The 16,125-nt window shown below is 49.4% G+C and overlaps 2 protein-coding genes across 5 annotated transcripts; both read right to left on the bottom strand.

Annotated features, from left to right (window-relative positions):
• Positions 1-256: 256 nt before the first annotated feature.
• Positions 257-2,560, bottom strand: HINT2 (histidine triad nucleotide binding protein 2). The gene is made up of 5 exons (XM_004048008.4): positions 2,196-2,560; positions 941-1,081; positions 742-846; positions 563-635; positions 257-442 (listed from the first exon to the last, which is right to left on the bottom strand). The coding sequence occupies exons 1-5, from the start codon at positions 2,274-2,276 to the stop codon at positions 351-353; spliced, it is 492 nt and encodes a 163-aa protein (XP_004048056.1). The 5' UTR covers positions 2,277-2,560; the 3' UTR covers positions 257-350.
• Positions 2,561-4,277: 1,717 nt separating this feature from the next.
• FAM221B (family with sequence similarity 221 member B) lies at positions 4,278-16,092 on the bottom strand. 4 transcript variants are annotated; one of them, XM_004048009.4, is made up of 8 exons: positions 15,715-16,092; positions 14,037-14,187; positions 12,808-13,405; positions 12,477-12,620; positions 7,124-7,234; positions 6,432-6,629; positions 6,125-6,244; positions 4,278-5,741 (listed from the first exon to the last, which is right to left on the bottom strand). In XM_004048009.4, exons 3-8 carry the CDS (start codon positions 13,403-13,405, stop codon positions 5,704-5,706), a joined length of 1,209 nt encoding a protein of 402 aa, XP_004048057.3. In that variant the 5' UTR covers positions 14,037-14,187; positions 15,715-16,092; the 3' UTR covers positions 4,278-5,703. The 4 variants fall into 4 exon arrangements, with proteins under 4 accessions (XP_004048057.3, XP_018888858.2, XP_018888859.3 ...); XM_019033313.3 differs by having other exon boundaries at positions 6,610-6,629; XM_019033314.3 differs by lacking the exon at positions 6,432-6,629.
• Between the last annotated feature and the right edge of the window lie 33 nt (positions 16,093-16,125).

The following is a 16,125-nucleotide window of genomic DNA, read 5'->3' as shown; positions in this document are numbered from 1 at the left end:
CTCTGAAGAAGGGCCAGGATTGGCTTTCAGTTTCTTCCTACTCATTTAGGCTCATTCCTACTGTTACTTTTCTAGAAGCTTGACCTAGGGTGGACCACTTGTCAAGAAGACTTACATATCTGCAGGCAACATTTAACCACAGGTTGGACCTCCTCAGTGTCTTTCACTCAGACCAGTCAAGGGGCATCATAGCCCTGAATCAGTTTTCTTTCCCCTTTGTGGTATAAAATTTTATATTAAAGACAGGAGAGCATAATTAAGGGAGAACAGTTTTATTAGCATCACAGGGTCCATTTTTCCCTTTCCATCCAAGCATCCAGAGTCTGGTGTCCTTTAGTCAGTTGGCAGGTTCAACCTGGAGGCCACTGGAGCTGCCGGCCCCCAAGTACATGAATGTGCAGATGATACACAGATTGTGCACCCAGCTTCCCATCGTTGATCACTGAAATTGAGCTTGCGGTTAGGGAGTCAGGATCATAGCAGAGGTCGAAGAATGAAGATCATATTGAGAAGTAGGAATGAGAATTCATAGGTGAGGGACCAAGGGCCAAAAGTCACTCACCAAGTCGGTATCCATCTCCCAGGCCCTCAGCCTTTGCTGTCTGCTTGGCCACAAGGAGTAGGTGTCCTAGAAGCTATAGAGAGAGCGGAGGGACATAGGTGGCTTCATTCATAGGGAGCAAGACCTCTAGCTGGGTCCAGGGGCTCCTCCCAGCCAAACCCTGGCCCTGTTCTTCCCACCTGCTGGTCTTCTTCTTCAGCCTGGCTAATCCGAGGAATGGGCTTCTTAGGAATGACCAGGAAGTGCACAGGAGCCTGAGGGGCCACATCACGGAACACAAGACACTGGGGGCAGTGACAGGCCAGAGGCCACGTTACTTCAACAGGTTGGATGGTATCTACAACATTCCTAAGGGGATAGGTCCTAAGAGCACCCCACCTGCTGGTCCTCATAGAGAATGTCAGCTGGGAGGCTCTTGTCCAGGATCCGGGAGAAGATGGTTGGGGCTGCTCCCCCAGGAGTTGCCTGCTGGGCCTTGGCCACTTCATTCCCATCAGTCACACCTGCAGCTCCTCGGACCTGAAGGTGGATCGACCATATTCAAAGGAGGGAGCTGGCAGAAGCTGGGCTCTGATAGTTGTTAATTTCGTCCTTCTAATAACCTATTCATGGTTCCCACCCAGGAGGAAAGTTCCTGAATTTCAGAGCACCAGCAGCAAAGGGTAGGGCCAGAAGGTGCTGGACCTGGTTAGATAACAGGCAGTATTATTATCAGGATTCAGCAGTGCAATTGATTCCTGCTCATGTGTCCACGAAATATAGCACTGTTTAGGGAAAGGATGTAGAATGAGAGACTGGGGATTTTGGTCTCAGTTCCTACCTTACCATACCACTGAACTACCTCAGATAAATTCCTTCTCTCAGCTTCTAATATAAAATAAAGGGATGGTTTCCATAATCTCTTGCGATGGCTTGAATCTCTTTCCACTCTCACCTTGTTAGTACATTTCCACTTATTTCCGTTACTTGTTTTCTGATCTTTAAGCCTTGTCGCCTGTTTTATTTAAGTTTTAATGCAATCGCCCTGTTTGACACTAGTTGACCCCTCATCTGGGTGTCACATGTGACTCTGTGAATTTTAACTCTTGTCCCTTGAATGAGTGGAGGTAAGAGTTCAGCTAAGTGACCTCTGCTCCCCTAGCCCCAGGGAACTTCGGGTAAGGGATTCAGAGAAGGCTGATGTCAGTGCATCACGTTGGGGGAGAATGGGACGGAATGAATTCTCTGACCTCCGAGCCGCTTCTGGCAAGTGCAGAAAAGAGGTTAACACTAGTGCTCATTAGGAGGCCTGAAGCCTGAGGAGGGCAGAGCACTGGCTCCAAGAAGAGAAAGCTCATTTCCTGCAGGGGGCACCGGGCCAGCTGGGCTGCAGGCAGTGGAAAGAAGGCGGCAGCCGCTGCAGTGACCCTGTCCCGACCTCGGCGCCCCGGCCTGCGCAGGGCGGGAATCAGCACTAGCTCGTTCTCCGGAGCCACCAGTCCGACCTCACCACACAGCCCCGGAGCTTGTGCCTCGGAGGGGCAGAGGCCACAGGCAGGAGCTCTGCGCGGCTCTGCGCGCCTTCGGGACCCCCTGGCCCCGGATGGCTTCGGAGCCCGCAGGACCCCCTACTCGCTCCCGCGCCACTTCTCACCTGCCCCCCGCGCACCCCCGTGGCCGCCACGGCTCTGCGCGCCGCGCGCAACCCAGCAGCCAGCACCACGGCTGCCGCCATCTTCCCTGAGCCGCGGGAACCTCTCACCCGGGTCAGCACTCGGCTCCGCGGCCGGCCGTGGGTGGGGACTCCGGGCGCCGGGAAGCGGAGTAGTGGCAGCCGGGAGAGCCCTGCTATCCCATTGGAGAGCGCCTCTGGGCACGATTCACCCCATTGCCTCTGCAGCCACTTTGGAGGCGGGCTCTTTTCATCTCATTGGCTGCTTCTACCAACGCCAGGACAATTTTCCATTCCATTGGCTTCGTCTTCTAGTCCGTGTGAACGTTCTTTTCCCATTGGATCCCCTTACTAGTTTCCCTGTGAGAGAAACTTCCACTCCATTGGAAGGATTAATGGAGCCTGGAGGTGGGATTTTCTCCTAGTTGAATCTAATACACAACCCTGGCTTCTAGGTTGCGGCTCCCGAGTGGGTGGTTCTTTTCGTTCTTGGTTCGTCCTCTTCAGGTCTGGTTCCTATTGGTGCGCGGGGAGAAGGGGGCGGGGCTCCGTCACCTGCTGCAGAAAGGGCTGTTTTAGACCCTCTCACCGCTTTGGCCAGGAGGAGGGCGGGGCTCTGAGGGCATCCGGCGCTTATTGGCTCCAAGAACCGCCCGGGGTGGGGCTAAGGTGAACGGGCATGAGGTGTGTTTTTTTGTTTTTGTTTGTTTGTTTTAACTGGCGGGGCTGATGCGCAGCATTTTCTCCACAAGGGCAGTTTCAGTCCCTTGAGCATTTTGGAGATTTTAATGTACTTATCTAAGGGAAATTCTTCCTTAATTCTATCTTCTTGTTAACGCATTCACTCCATAGGTTAAAAAGTCTGTGGTTTTTGCATTTTTTTTTTTTTTGAGCAGGCGGAGATAGGAGTGTCCTATCTTTGCCGCACAAGAATTATAATAAGCAAAGGAGTATGTATTCGTTGTTCTTTTCTAATCGGAAAAGGTGTGTGATACAGTTAGCTCGGTGCCTGGTGTTTTCTTTTTTTTTCTTTTTTTCTTTTTTCTTTTTTTTTTCTTTGAGACGGAGTCTTGCTCTGTCGCCCAGGCTGGACTGCAGTGGCGCGATCTCGGCTCACTGCAAGCTCCGCCTCCCGGGTTCACGCCATTCTCCTGCCTCAGCCTCCCGAGTAGCTGGGACTACAGGCGCCCGCCACCACGCCCGGCTAATTTTTTGTATTTTTATTAGAAACGGGGTTTCACCGTGTTAGCCAGGATGGTCTCGATCTCCTGACCTCGTGATCCTCCTGCCTCGGCCTCCCAAGGTGCTGGGATTACAGGTATGAGCCACCGCGCCCAGCCGGTGCCTGGCATTACCAATAAGTCTGATATCACATAGGACAAGTTACCACTGTTTCTTTGGTTTTTCTTTTTTTCTTTCTTTTTTTTTTTTAAACACATGACCTGATACATATAGGTGGTCAGTAATTGTTGAATGAATAACATTTGGTGTTTCCTGTCTTTTTTTCATAATATGTAATATGTATTGCATATGATACTAACCCATGTGTAATCAATTTTTCATATTTTTACAGTCTACGTAGATATAGTTTGTATTGGCTGCTTATTATTTCCTTCAATGAGTTTATCATAGTAATCCTAACTCTATTGTTGACTTATTAGTTGAATTAGTTTTAGGTGAATGGTTATCATGGGGCATATAACCACTGTTGGGGAACTTTGCTTCTAGAGATATAACAATCTCTTTTGTATAGCTATATTATTGTTAGAAAATCCTTTCTCCTCTAAAGGGCAGACATTTGATTCTGTGATTTTCCCCAGGTATCCTAGCAGTCCAGATTGCATTCCTTCCCTTGGAGGAACAGATGGCCCCCCTAATTGTGAGGAAATGTAGAATGGCCTCTTCTCTGGGCCCCAGAGGTTGCAGTTCTCTGTGGTGCCTCTGGGACACTGGGAGACCCTAGAGTTGCCCTGGAGAAGGGCGAGAGATAAGTGGATCTGGGATCTAGGAAGAGGAAGGAAGCCAGTCTGGAGGATAGGTGGATACAAAGCACTTTGAAATTAGTTATTTCTTTGGTTCTTATAGAAAGTAGGCAACACAGAGGTTATTCCTGTTTTACAGGTCCAGAAACTCAGCCTAAAGAGGGACAGTGACTTGCCTGGGGTCACAGAGCCCATTACTGCTGGAATCTCCTACTCCCATAAGAACCTATGGACTCCCTAGTCACTTCCCACATTCACTGATTTTGATCCTTGGCCCACAGTCTTCTCTACTTCAAGCACTTATCACCTTCACTTGCCCTCATCTGAAAGATGTTACGCTCTGCAGCCTCTGAACACTGTCTCTTGTACTCCAACCCCTGCCCCTACGTCTGCTACTGTACCTCATTAGAGACTTCTCTTCCTTTAACTGCTCCCTTTTTCAATCTGTCATTTGCCTCCTGGCATCACTTTCTTTCCCTATTGGTGCTGTATGCTCCCTTCACATCCTCATGCCTTCTTTTGCTTTGTTTTCCTGATCTTCCTCCCTGACACCCTCACATCATCAACCCATTAAATATTTGGATTCTCTGCTTCTCTAACTAGGTTCTCACTTCCAACTGTGCCCGAATCCTGAACTACCCACTGATCAGGTTTTTCTCCAGTTCCCTACATTAGCTTTCCCAAACCTTCCCCTTTCTCTTCTTGTCTCCTGTTCCCTACTCTTATCCCTCTCTCCCTGGACCCCAGCCATTGGCCTTATCTCCTACTTCACAGGGCGTATAGAAGCCATCAGAGGGGAACTTCCACAGGTTCTTGTTCCCTGAAACTCTAGGAAGGCTCCATCCTCTTCCTTCATCTTGGTCATAGGAAGTGGTGTTTCTCCTGTCCAGAGCAAATCCCTTCACCTCTGCTTTGACCTCATCCCTTTCCTCCATCTCTGGGATCTTGTCTCACCAGGCATCTCTTCTCTCTCTTCTGGGTCCTTCAAGGTCCTTTAGTCTACTGGCCTCTTCCCCTTTTCCTTCCTACAAAAGTACTTCCTTGACTCCACAACTCCCTCTGGATATTGTCTGACTTTACTTTTGTACTTTTCATCCAAGCTTCTTTAAGAGACTCCTTGAAACTCACTGCTGTTTGACTCCTCCTCCACTGCACCAGTGTGAAACTGCACTCTCCGATGTTCTCAAAGATCTTCTAATTGCAAAACCCAATGGACACTTTTCAGTCTTTATCTTATTGGTGCCCCAACTGCATCTAACATCACTTCCCACTCTATCCTTCTTGAAACTTCCTCCCTTCTTGACTTCCTTGAAGCCACTTTCCTTCAACAGGCAGCTTGAATGTGGGTGTGATGGAGGCAGATGGCCAGATCCAGGCTTTCTCCTGTGTCTAATAGGTGTCAACTCTAAGTTATTAGGCAGTCTCTCCCTGGGCTGGGATCTACCTGCCCCATATAGAGCCAAGTCAGGTTCCAATGACTCCTCTTTTATTGCTGATCTGGGCCAGACTCACAAAGGCCTGTGCCAGTTGCTGACAGTGTCTGTCCCTGGAGGAAGAAAGAGCAGAGGTGAAAGGGTCAGGTATGGGGGTCAGAAGGGAGGCCAGGCTGGAGACCGTGTAAGCCAGGGAGCCCTGGGGGACTAGGGTAGGAGCTGGGAAGGCCAGAGGGCCCCTGTATCTGCAGGGCCTGGAAGTCAGAGTTGCTGAGGATGGCTTCTCAGAGCACAGGCATCTCTGCAAAAGGTACATAGTCTGCTCCTGGGGGTGAAAACCAGTGCAGATGTGGGATGCAGGTAGGTGGGTGGTGGGGAGGTGGGCTGAGGGAACACGCTAGTCCTGGAAGGGATGGTTGAGGATGGGAGTGCCTTCCTGCCTGGCCTTCTGACTACAGACCCTGGAATGGCCCCCTGTCCCAGGTTTCTGCCTCACCGTGAGGCCTCTCTCCTCGTCGCCGGGTCTTCTGGGTGTCAAAGAAAGTCTCGTGTTCCTCCCAGCGCTGGTCACAGGCCGCACAGAGGAAATTAGACTCAAAACAGCCGCAGCAACAGCCTGGGGCAAAAGTGCAGCCAAGAAGAGTTTAGGAAATGGTGGTATCCCCAGGAGCTGACCACATTCTCATCTCTTCCTCAGTGACCGCATGCCCAAGGCTCTCATACCTGCTCTCCATCATTATCCCCAGGCTGCATCCTATCCCCACCTACCCTGCTCCCAATACATCTCTTGCCCTAGAAGTTACCATGATGCCTGCAGGGATGGGGCCCAGTGGCTGCATGTTCTTCGTGGCTGTGTTTGCAGCGACATTGGGCCCTCCAGGCCTTGGGGTCAAAGGTGACCCGTCTCTTGAGCCAGAACTCACCCACCTCCTCTGGGCGTGATGGGATAAAGCAGAACATGAAGCAGCGGCACTGGCTTACCTTGCAGGGCACCGATATGTCTGTGGGATTGGGGATGGATGGTAGGGTTAATCTGATAGGACCTTGCCTTCTCATGCCAACCCCATCCTCCATCCCCACCACCCCCTATGCACGCAGACATGCTTTTTTTTTTTTGAGATGGAGTTTTGCTCTGTCGCCCAGGCTGGAGTGCAGTGGCATGATCTCAGTTCACTGCAACTTCCGCCTCCCGGCTTCAAGTGACTCTCCTGCCTCAGCCTCCTGAGTAGCTGGGACTACAGGTGCGTGCCACCATGCCCGGCTAAATTTTTTGTATTTATTTATTTATTTTTTAGTAGAGATGGGGTTTCACTGTGTTAGCCAGGATGGTCTCGATCTCCTGACCTTTGATCCACCCGCCTCCGCCTCCCAAAGTGCTGGGATTACAGGGGTGAGCCACCGCGCCCAGCCACATGCTCTCTCTCATACTTCCCAAGACATGACAGAGTACAGTTATTCCTCCACACTCGAGAGGGGCTGGTCAATTCTCCCCTACCTGAGATGATCCGGTGCTCTCTCAACAAGTGTCCACAAAAGCATCTGGACTCATCCCCAATCCGGAAACAGTCCCATAGGTAATGGGGGCAGCGCCAGCCAATGTAGAGACCTAGGTATGCAGGATTAAAAAGGAAAAGTGAGAAGTAAAAAAATTCTAAGCTCCCCCGAAATGTTCTTACCTATCCCTTGATGGAGGTGAGGGGGTGGGGGGAACTTACCTCTCCCCACCCCCAGGTATCTTTATCTCCACCTGGAAGTCCTCACCTCTACCCCTTAGATTTTCTTTTTCCTCAGGGTTTTCTCATTACCCCACAAGTGTCTTCAGTTCTCTTCCTACCCAGGATCCACTCCATCTTTGTCAGCCTGCCAGAGATGACTCAAGAGAGTCTTTGGTTTCTGAGCAGGAAGATTATAGATGAAATTTTGTTTGAGGATGAACATGAATCTCACTGAGTTCTCTGTGACCACGGGGATTCTCATCTCCTCTCCTCATCCCACTAAAGCCCAACTTTGCTTTGTTTTCTTGAAGTGTCTAAGGTGAGGGAAAGGGAAGATGATTGGCCAGATGTACAGACAATGGGATTGACTCCTAAGGAGCATATTTATTGAAGGTCCTGAAGAGGAGGAGGAGGTTGGATAGTTCTGGTGCTGGAAGGTAGGAGGAGGGCTTCGTCTCACGTCTCCAGGTTGGTACCTTAATACCTCCCTCTGTGTTCCTGGTGCTATTGTACCAATGCTCTCTGTGTACCTAAGAAGGGCTGCCAAAAGTTCTTCAAGGGTCAGGAGAAAGGGGTAGGTAGCAGTCATGAGTGGTGAAGACCAAAAATTATACATTGTGAGGCTAAGCAAGGAGGCGTGGAAAGGAAAGTGAGGCTAAGAAGTGTCCCTGAGAGTAGGCACCAGCAAGAGATCACAGCCCTCGAGAGCTGGTGTTCAGCAGTGAGGTCTGAATCCCTGGCTTCGTGACTAGTCTTGAGGTGAGGGTGGTGCTGTGCAACTGAGGGAGGATAACCAGATGGCACCTCCAATTCAGATTTTCTCATTCTCCATGAGAACTGAGAGTATCCCAACTTCTAGCCAAGAATCCTGTATGAGGCCCCATGGAATGGGACCTCCAGGTGTAGGATTCTTAGTCCCAATTAAAGGCTCAACTGAAATGTCACCTCCACCAAAAAGGTGTCACTGACTTCCCCTGTCTGTCTGGGCCCCTCCTATTGCCATCCATAGCTCCTTGTGCTACTCCTGTCGCAGTACACTGCATTATAATAGATCATTCCCTTGTATTCCTATTAGTCCATGAGTTCTTCGAGGGAGCTGTCTTTTCACCCGTATCTCTCATCCTAGCACAAGGCCTGGCACAAAATGGTTGCTGAGAGAACGCAGATTGCCTGATTAAACAATTGAGCTCATTCCTTCAAGAGGAAGAGAGAGCCAGTATTCAGGCATAACCCTGAGGTTCCATAACATGAATAAGGAGAGTGGCATCATCTGGTCTTTGACTGTGGTCAGGGCCACGATTCACAATTCCGTGCCTCAGATTAAGTTTTCTTGTCTTACCCATAGTCTGTCAGGATCTAAAGCCTGTCTAGATGTGGCTTTTGGCTTTGCTTCTTCTGTCTTGATGCTGATTGCCTGTAGTGCCAGTGCCCCCTTACACCAGGGAGGCTTTGTTGAGAGAGCAAGGTATAGGCAGTCACAATGCAGGTGGGCGGGAGCCCGGATTCCACTAGAGGAGTTCTGAATTCTGTCTGGAGTAGCAGGATACATTAAAAAAGCAGGAGGTGAGGCCCATAGATCAAGGCCTGCTCGGAGGGCCGGGGGGGAGTCAAGTCCAAGCACTAGTGTAGGAATCAGTGCCCAGCATTCAGATGAAGAAGACTGGAGTTTGAACAGGGAGACTGGCAACTATACTTCAGATTCTGTTACAAGTGTTAGTGCTCTTAAAGTGGGACAATTGGAAGGTGGCTGTGGATTCCAGTGGGACCCTCTACTCTCTGTCCTGATTCCAAACTCCCTTCCTGTTGTGGGTGGACAAGGCCTGGCGGGGGAGGAGACATTATTTGGGATGCCATTTTGATTCTGTCTAACACAGTCCAGTTCCACAATCACATAATCACATTTGCATGATGACATCTCTTTATGCATAGTATGTCTCCATAAAACACACGGCTGTCTTTACAGGAACAATGTCTCCAGCCTAGCCCTCTCTCCTGAGCTTCAGACCCATATAGCCAGCTGTCTACTAGACTCTTGGGCCAGCATGTTTCATAAGCACTTCAAATATCTTATGCCCAATTATTGCCTCCAAACCTGGCTCTCATCCTTTGTCCTCTGTTCATCCAACACATGCCTACCAAGCATCTACCCTTTTCTAGGCATTGAGTTAATGGCACCATCATCCTACTACTTACTTATGCCAAAAACTTAGGTGGCACTCCAGGCATTTCCCTCTCTCTTATCCTATACATCCACTGTTCCAATGGTCAGTTTCACTTTGTTAGCTTTTCTTTTCTTTTCCTTTCTTTTCTTTTCTCTTTTCTTGTTTCTTTTCTTTCTTTTTCGACAGAGTCTCGCTCTGTTGCCTAGGCTGGAGTGCAGTAGTGCAACCTCGGCTCACTGCGACCTCCACCTCCTGGGTTCAAGCAATTCTCCTGCTTCAGCTTCCCAAGTAACTGGGATTACAGGTGTCCGCCACCACACCCGGCTAATTTTTTGTATTTTTAGTGGAGACGGGGTTTCACCATGTTGTCCAGGCTGGTCTCGAGCTCCTAGCCTCAGGTGATCCACCCCTTGACCTCCCAAAGTGCTGGGATTACAGGTGGTAGCCGCTGCGCTCGGCCTGTTAGCATTTCTTGAACCTGTCCACTTCTCTCCACCTAAGCCCATCTACTTCTTTCCTGGTTATGACCAGTGCCTCACAATGTATTCACTTGCCTTTCCATACCTCCTCTCTTAGCCTCACAACTCCAGTCTTGTCTTTCTCCGGTCTATCCTATTGCCAGGGTGATCTTGCAGAAACAGAAATTCGTTCATGTTATTGTCCTACTTAAAACCTTCTAGTGACTCTCAGTTGCCCTCAGGATATAATTCTAGCTTTTAGCTCGGCACAGAAATTCCTGCACAATTCTGCCCTTCTAGAGCACAGCGGGCTCTTCTCCCCACCACTCTATGCATCAGGCATAGTGCATTGCTATAGATTCCTGCTGTGCCTTGCCCTGTCATGTCTCATCTTACAGCACTCTTTACTTGGCCACCTCTTCTTACTCATCTTACAGATATCAGCTGAGAAGTCATTCCTTCCAAGGCTTACTATTCCTCAAGCACTCCAGATAAGATGCCCCTTTTTTTTCTGCTCATGCAGCAGTCTAGGATAACCTTGATTATAGCAATTATTAGAGTGAATTATAATTGTCCTTGTACTTATTGGTATCTCTCATTAGAGTGCCAAGTATTTTGTCTTTGAACCCCCACCAGCATTACCACTTCCATAGCTAGCTCAATGCCTGGCACATAGTTGGTGCTCAATAAATGTTTGTTGAATGAATAAAAACAAAGGTTACACTTGATATTTCTGTACACATCACATATACTGTTACGGACTACCCAGGACTCAACATCCCCACTATTAGGAGGGGACCTCAAATATAATTGTTCAGGGTTGAATGACACGAATTTCTTTATAAAACTTCCTGTTTAAACAGGAAGATGAAGAAGTTCAATCTGAAGAAGAAAAAGAAATACAGTGGCCTTGAGGAGTAGGGAGTAGACAGGAGGTTCTGAGTAGGGGAGTAAGAGGACTGAACACATCCTGCATTTTTTTTTTTTTTGAGACATTCTGTCACCCAGGCTGGAATACACTGGCACAATCACGGCTCACTGCAGCCTTGACCTCCTGGGCTCAAGTAATCTGCCCACCTCAGCCTACTAAGTAGCTGGGGCCACAGGTGTGCACCACTATGTCTGGATTATTTTATTTTATTTTGGTAGAGATAGGGTCTCACTGTCTTGTCCTCACTGTCTAACTCCTGGGCAATTAAGTGATCCTCCTGCCTCAGCCTCCCAAAGTTTTGGGATTACAGATGTGAGCCACCTTGCCAGCCAGAATTTGCAAGAAAATAAGAGTAACCGAATATGTTAACATAAGCAAACAAAATTGGTGGTGGGGTGGGAGGGCAAGGGTGGGGAGGTGGAGGGTCCCTGCATGGGAAAGGGGAAAGTAAATTTCATGGAGGAGGGATAAGCATTTAGAATTACCTGCTTGTCTTTATGTTTTAGGCCTGTCATCATAGCTCTATTCCCATCATAAAGGGAAAGGAAGTATGAAGGACCAAAATAAATGTCATAACATCTATTGAATTCAGTCTAGAAAGACCAGAATCCTTATAGCAGGTCAGGGTGGCCCTCTTACTGAAGGTAATCCCTATAGACATGAATTTCCATAACACAGGTAGGCATGCTCATGCACAGGATGGCATGTTTTTACAAGTTCATCTGTACGCAGCATGCCACTAACAGGACTGTCAAGAGTGCTAATCACAGGCTGAGGCTTGGAATCAGCAGGGCCAGAGGACACAGGTCTCCCCTTTGGTAACAGAACTCAAAGCTTTTGGGTACCCAGCATGGGCCTGGCATGCAGGGGTGACAGCCTTTTAATGGAGTTCCACCAAAGGGACTAAGGTCTTTGTCATGTCAGAACAGCAAGTCTCCTGGGGACTGTCCAGGGTCCTGGGCCATCTCTGCTTTAGGGTCTGTAGGCTCTCTGGGCCCTATATCTGGGGTGGGCCATGACCCTTCTGTTTTTTTTTTTTTTTTTTTTTTTTTGAGGCAGAGTCTCGCTCTGTCCCGCAGGCTGGAGTGCAGTGGCGCGATCTCGGCTCACTGCAAGCTCCACCTCCCGGGTTCACGCCATTCTCCTGCCTCAGCCTCCCGAGTAGCTGGGACTACAGGCACCTGCCACCACGCCCGGCTAATTTTTTGTATTTTCAGTAGAGACGGGGTTTCATCGTGTTACCCAGGACAGTCTCGATATCCTGACCTCGTGATCCGCCCACCTCGGCCTCCCAAAGTGCTGGGATTACAGGCGTGAGCCACCGCGCCCAGCCGACCCTTCTGTTTTTAATAATTTTAGTTCAGCCACCTGTCTCTACCTAGGCTTTATATGAATCTCCCCACTTTTTGTCTGCATCCACCCTTGTATTCCTTGGCACATTTGCCTGCTCCTTTTCCAGGCAGGTGGTATAGCCATTTCCAAAAGGGGAAGCTATCTGCTGAATGTTCAGGTTCCCAGATCTTTTGGATTAGAGGATGCCCATGGGCCTGTCACAGGCCTCTGAAAGGCCACATGGGCTCACCTGTCTGGATGGCATTCAGGGCTGCATCCTTCTCCCACTGGAAAAGATTGTCCACCTGAGCACCAAACTCCTCTCTATGCATTGCCTTAGCCACTTCCACCAGCTCTGTCTGCCTAGCAGGGAACACTGGGTGGGCTGTGTTACCTAGGATGGGAGAGGATGAGTAACCAGGGGGAAGTGAGAAGGCCCTAAAACTAAGAGAAGGGGCCATGTCCAAGAGTAACCCAGTCTCCTCCTCCTGGTGCAAGTCAAGGACAGTGAATAGTGGTGAGAACAGGACAGGGGAGAGGACAGGTACAATTACAGCTAACTCCTTTCTTCTTCTTCTTGCCTAGTTGGTGTCCAGGTTGGGTTGTGTGAGCAGTGCTGTCACTGGCATCTACTCCCTTTTCAACCTCTCCTGCTTCTTCCTCCTGCTTTTCGGTTGTGTCCACTTGGACCTGGGCTGAAGGGCCTGAAAGAGAGTGTTCTGGAAGGCTCTCAGATTCAGAGAGATGGGTAGACCTCCTTGTCCATGGGACCTCATTGGAAGAAGACTCAGAGGAGAGGTCTTCCTTCAGATTATCAGAAGAAGACAGACAGACATAGCCTCGTGATTGGGGAGGAAGAGTAAGGTGTTTCTCTGGCACCACTGAGATGGGACTATCCAATGAAGCCTCATAGGTAGGGGTCTCTGAAGGAGTCTCAGAGGTGGAAGGCTCCTGATGGGTTTCAGGGGAATGGGCCTCTAAGGGGATCTGGGAAGGGGATGGCACCAAAGGGGATTCAGAGGTATGGGGCTGTAAGGGGGTCTCAGAGGTGGAAGGCTCCAAGAAGCTTTCAGAGATATGGTTCTCCTGTAAGTCCTCAGCAGAGGGGTCCTTTGAAGGGGGGTGCTCCTCTGCATCCATGGTGGTATGAGGCTCTTCTATGATCTCATCTGCTTCCATCTAGTGGTAGAACAGGGTACAGGCTTCATTAGGTTGGAAATTGAGGGCCGGCAAGTCAGGGCAGAGCCCAGGGTTCGCAGTGCATTATGGAATTTGGATAAGGTTATCAGTGCAGCTGAGATATAAGAGGGAAACAACATGAACTTTGGGTCCTAGAGTGTGATGCCAAAAGGTTCATCCATGTGTCCAGACCTCATATGGCATGCTGCTGTGGCTTGTTAGGGAGCTGGAACTTAAAGATTGAAAGACTGAAGTAGTTTGAATCCCATCAGTAGATGGTAGCAGGGAACCATGTCCCAGGAAGGAGTCTGAACAACACCACTTGGGCAGTCCAAGAGCAGGGTCCTTGGCATATCCTAAAACCCTGGAGGTCAGACCATGGAGTTCTAGAGACTGGCAATACCAAGCCAAAGTTGGGGTTGGCTCCTGAAGAGTGCAGGGGAATGCTGTCACATAAGGCAAGACACTGCACGCAGCCTGGTTTTGTCTAGGCACCACACACATCCTCCTCCCTTAATGATGTCATTCATGTTCAAAGCTTTAACTACTTCCAGTTGTGTACCAATGACTCCTAAATTCACATTTCTAGCTCAGACCTTTTTCAACCTCTGTACTTCACACTCATACCCACCTGCCTGCTGGCCTTCTCTTCTCTTCTCTTCTCTTTTTGTGATGGAGTCTTGCTCTGTTGCCCAGACTGGAGTGCAGTGGCGCAATCTCGGTTCACTGCAACCTCCGCCTCCCGGGTTCAAGTGATTCTCCTGCCTCAGCCTCCCGAGTAGCTGGAATTACAGGCATGTGCCACCATGCCCGGCTAAGTTTTGTATTTTTAGTAGAGACGGGGTTTCACCATGTTGGTCAGGCTGGTCTTGAACTCCTGACCTCAGGTGATCTGCCCCGCTTGGCCTCCCAAAGTGCTGAGATTACAGGAGTGAGCCACCGTGCTTGGCCCCTGCTGGTCATTTCTAACTGAGTGTTTCCACAGGCAGGAAAACTGAACTTTGGGAATTATCCTAGTCTTCTCCTTTTCCCTTAGACTCCATCTTCAAATAGGCACCAATAACTCTATTTCCTATCTTCTAAATATTCCCCAAATGCATTCTCTCCTCTCCCTTCCAATTTTATTCAAGTTCTCATCATCTTCAGCCTTTGTGTAATAACTTTGCCCCTCTACTTCCATCCACAGCATTTTAATCCATTCACCCATTCTTTCATGGATTTATATAACTTATACTTTTACAATGAGCCTAATCTGATGCTTTTACTGACCCGCTGTGCTAAGCTCTAGATTGAGTTGAGTCTAGGAGAGAGACCGATTAACCAACAATGGCAATACAAATAAATTGATGTTGTTCTGGGGTGAGTCTAGGATACTGTGGGGAGGGGGATATACGTAATTTATCCTGCAAGGATGTAGTCCTCCTTCCTGACCCAATCAGGATCTTTCTAAAGTGCAAGCCCAACACTGGCACTTTGTGGCTTAAAAACATTCCATGACTCAGTCTAAAGGATTAAGTCCAAATTTCTTGGCCCTGGCATTCAAGGCCTGTCATCATTTTCAACACAGCCTGAGGATTCCTGCCTTAACTTTCCGTGCTCCCTACTTTCCCCCCATGTTCCAGAGATGCTAGATATATCACTCCTTAAACGCATCAGAGCCTTTTTGAAGGGGATGTTTGGGAAGGGAATTTAGGGGTAGAGGTAGGATTACAGGGAGGAAGATGACCAGAGTCAGCTAGAGAGAAAAGGGGCCTAAGGGTGGAGAACCAGAAGATGGGAGGTGAGGAAGGGGAAAGAGAAGGGGAGGAGGAAATTGGGTGGAGGAGGAGAGTAAGGATGAAAAGTACAGAATGTGGGCCAGGCATGGTGGCTCATGCCAGTAATCCCAGAATTTGGGAGGCCAAGGTGGGTGGATCACTTGAGGTCAGGAGTTCGAGACCAGCCTGGCCAACATGGTGAAACCCAGTCTCTACTAAAAATACAAAAATTAGCTGGGCATGGTGGCAGGTGCCTGTAGTCCCAGCTACTGGGGAGGCTGAAGCAAGCAAATCACTTGAACCTGGGAGGCGGAGGTAGCAGTGAGCCCAGATCGCACCACTGCACTCCAGCCTGGGGGACAGAGCGAGACTCTGTCTCAAACAACAACAACAACAACAACAACAACAACAACAACAACAACAACTACTACTACTACTACTACTACTACTACTACTACTACTACTACTACAGAATGTGAAGGGACTGAGGGGTGGGAGAAAGACAGATGTCTTTGGGGGAAGAGGGCAAGGGCCGTTGGAGAAACTACCTACCTCTGGGCTTTGGCTTGGTTGTTATAAGTCCTTAGGTCAAGACCTTGACTTAGGATGGCAGGGGGAGGTGTTGATCCTCAGGGAGGAAAGTCTCTTGGTTGTGGATATGCCTCAGCTGCAGGTGCTGAGCGTTGAAACGCCTTGCCTGAAAGTCTGCTATCTGGGAAGGAGACTTGGATATCTGCAGAACTTCGCAAAGGAGCTCTGGCATGACCTGGGGAAGTGGGTAGGGACAAGGGGTCTAGGGCCAATGAGGGAGGATCTTGACTGAAGCCTCCGGAACCCGGGCCAGGAGAGTAGGCGCCGGTCACCAGGGCAACCGGAACGCCTATTAGTCTCCGTGGCAACGGCGGTCTGGTCACCTCCCCGGTGGGTGAGGTCTCCTGAGGGGCTTGCATTGGGCCTCGAGGG

Source organism: Gorilla gorilla, chromosome 13 (genome assembly GCF_029281585.2).
Source record: "Gorilla gorilla gorilla isolate KB3781 chromosome 13, NHGRI_mGorGor1-v2.1_pri, whole genome shotgun sequence".
NCBI lineage: Eukaryota > Metazoa > Chordata > Mammalia > Primates > Hominidae > Gorilla > Gorilla gorilla.
Note: the sequence above shows the minus strand (reverse complement) of the source record. Positions and strands in the feature narration are given on the sequence as shown.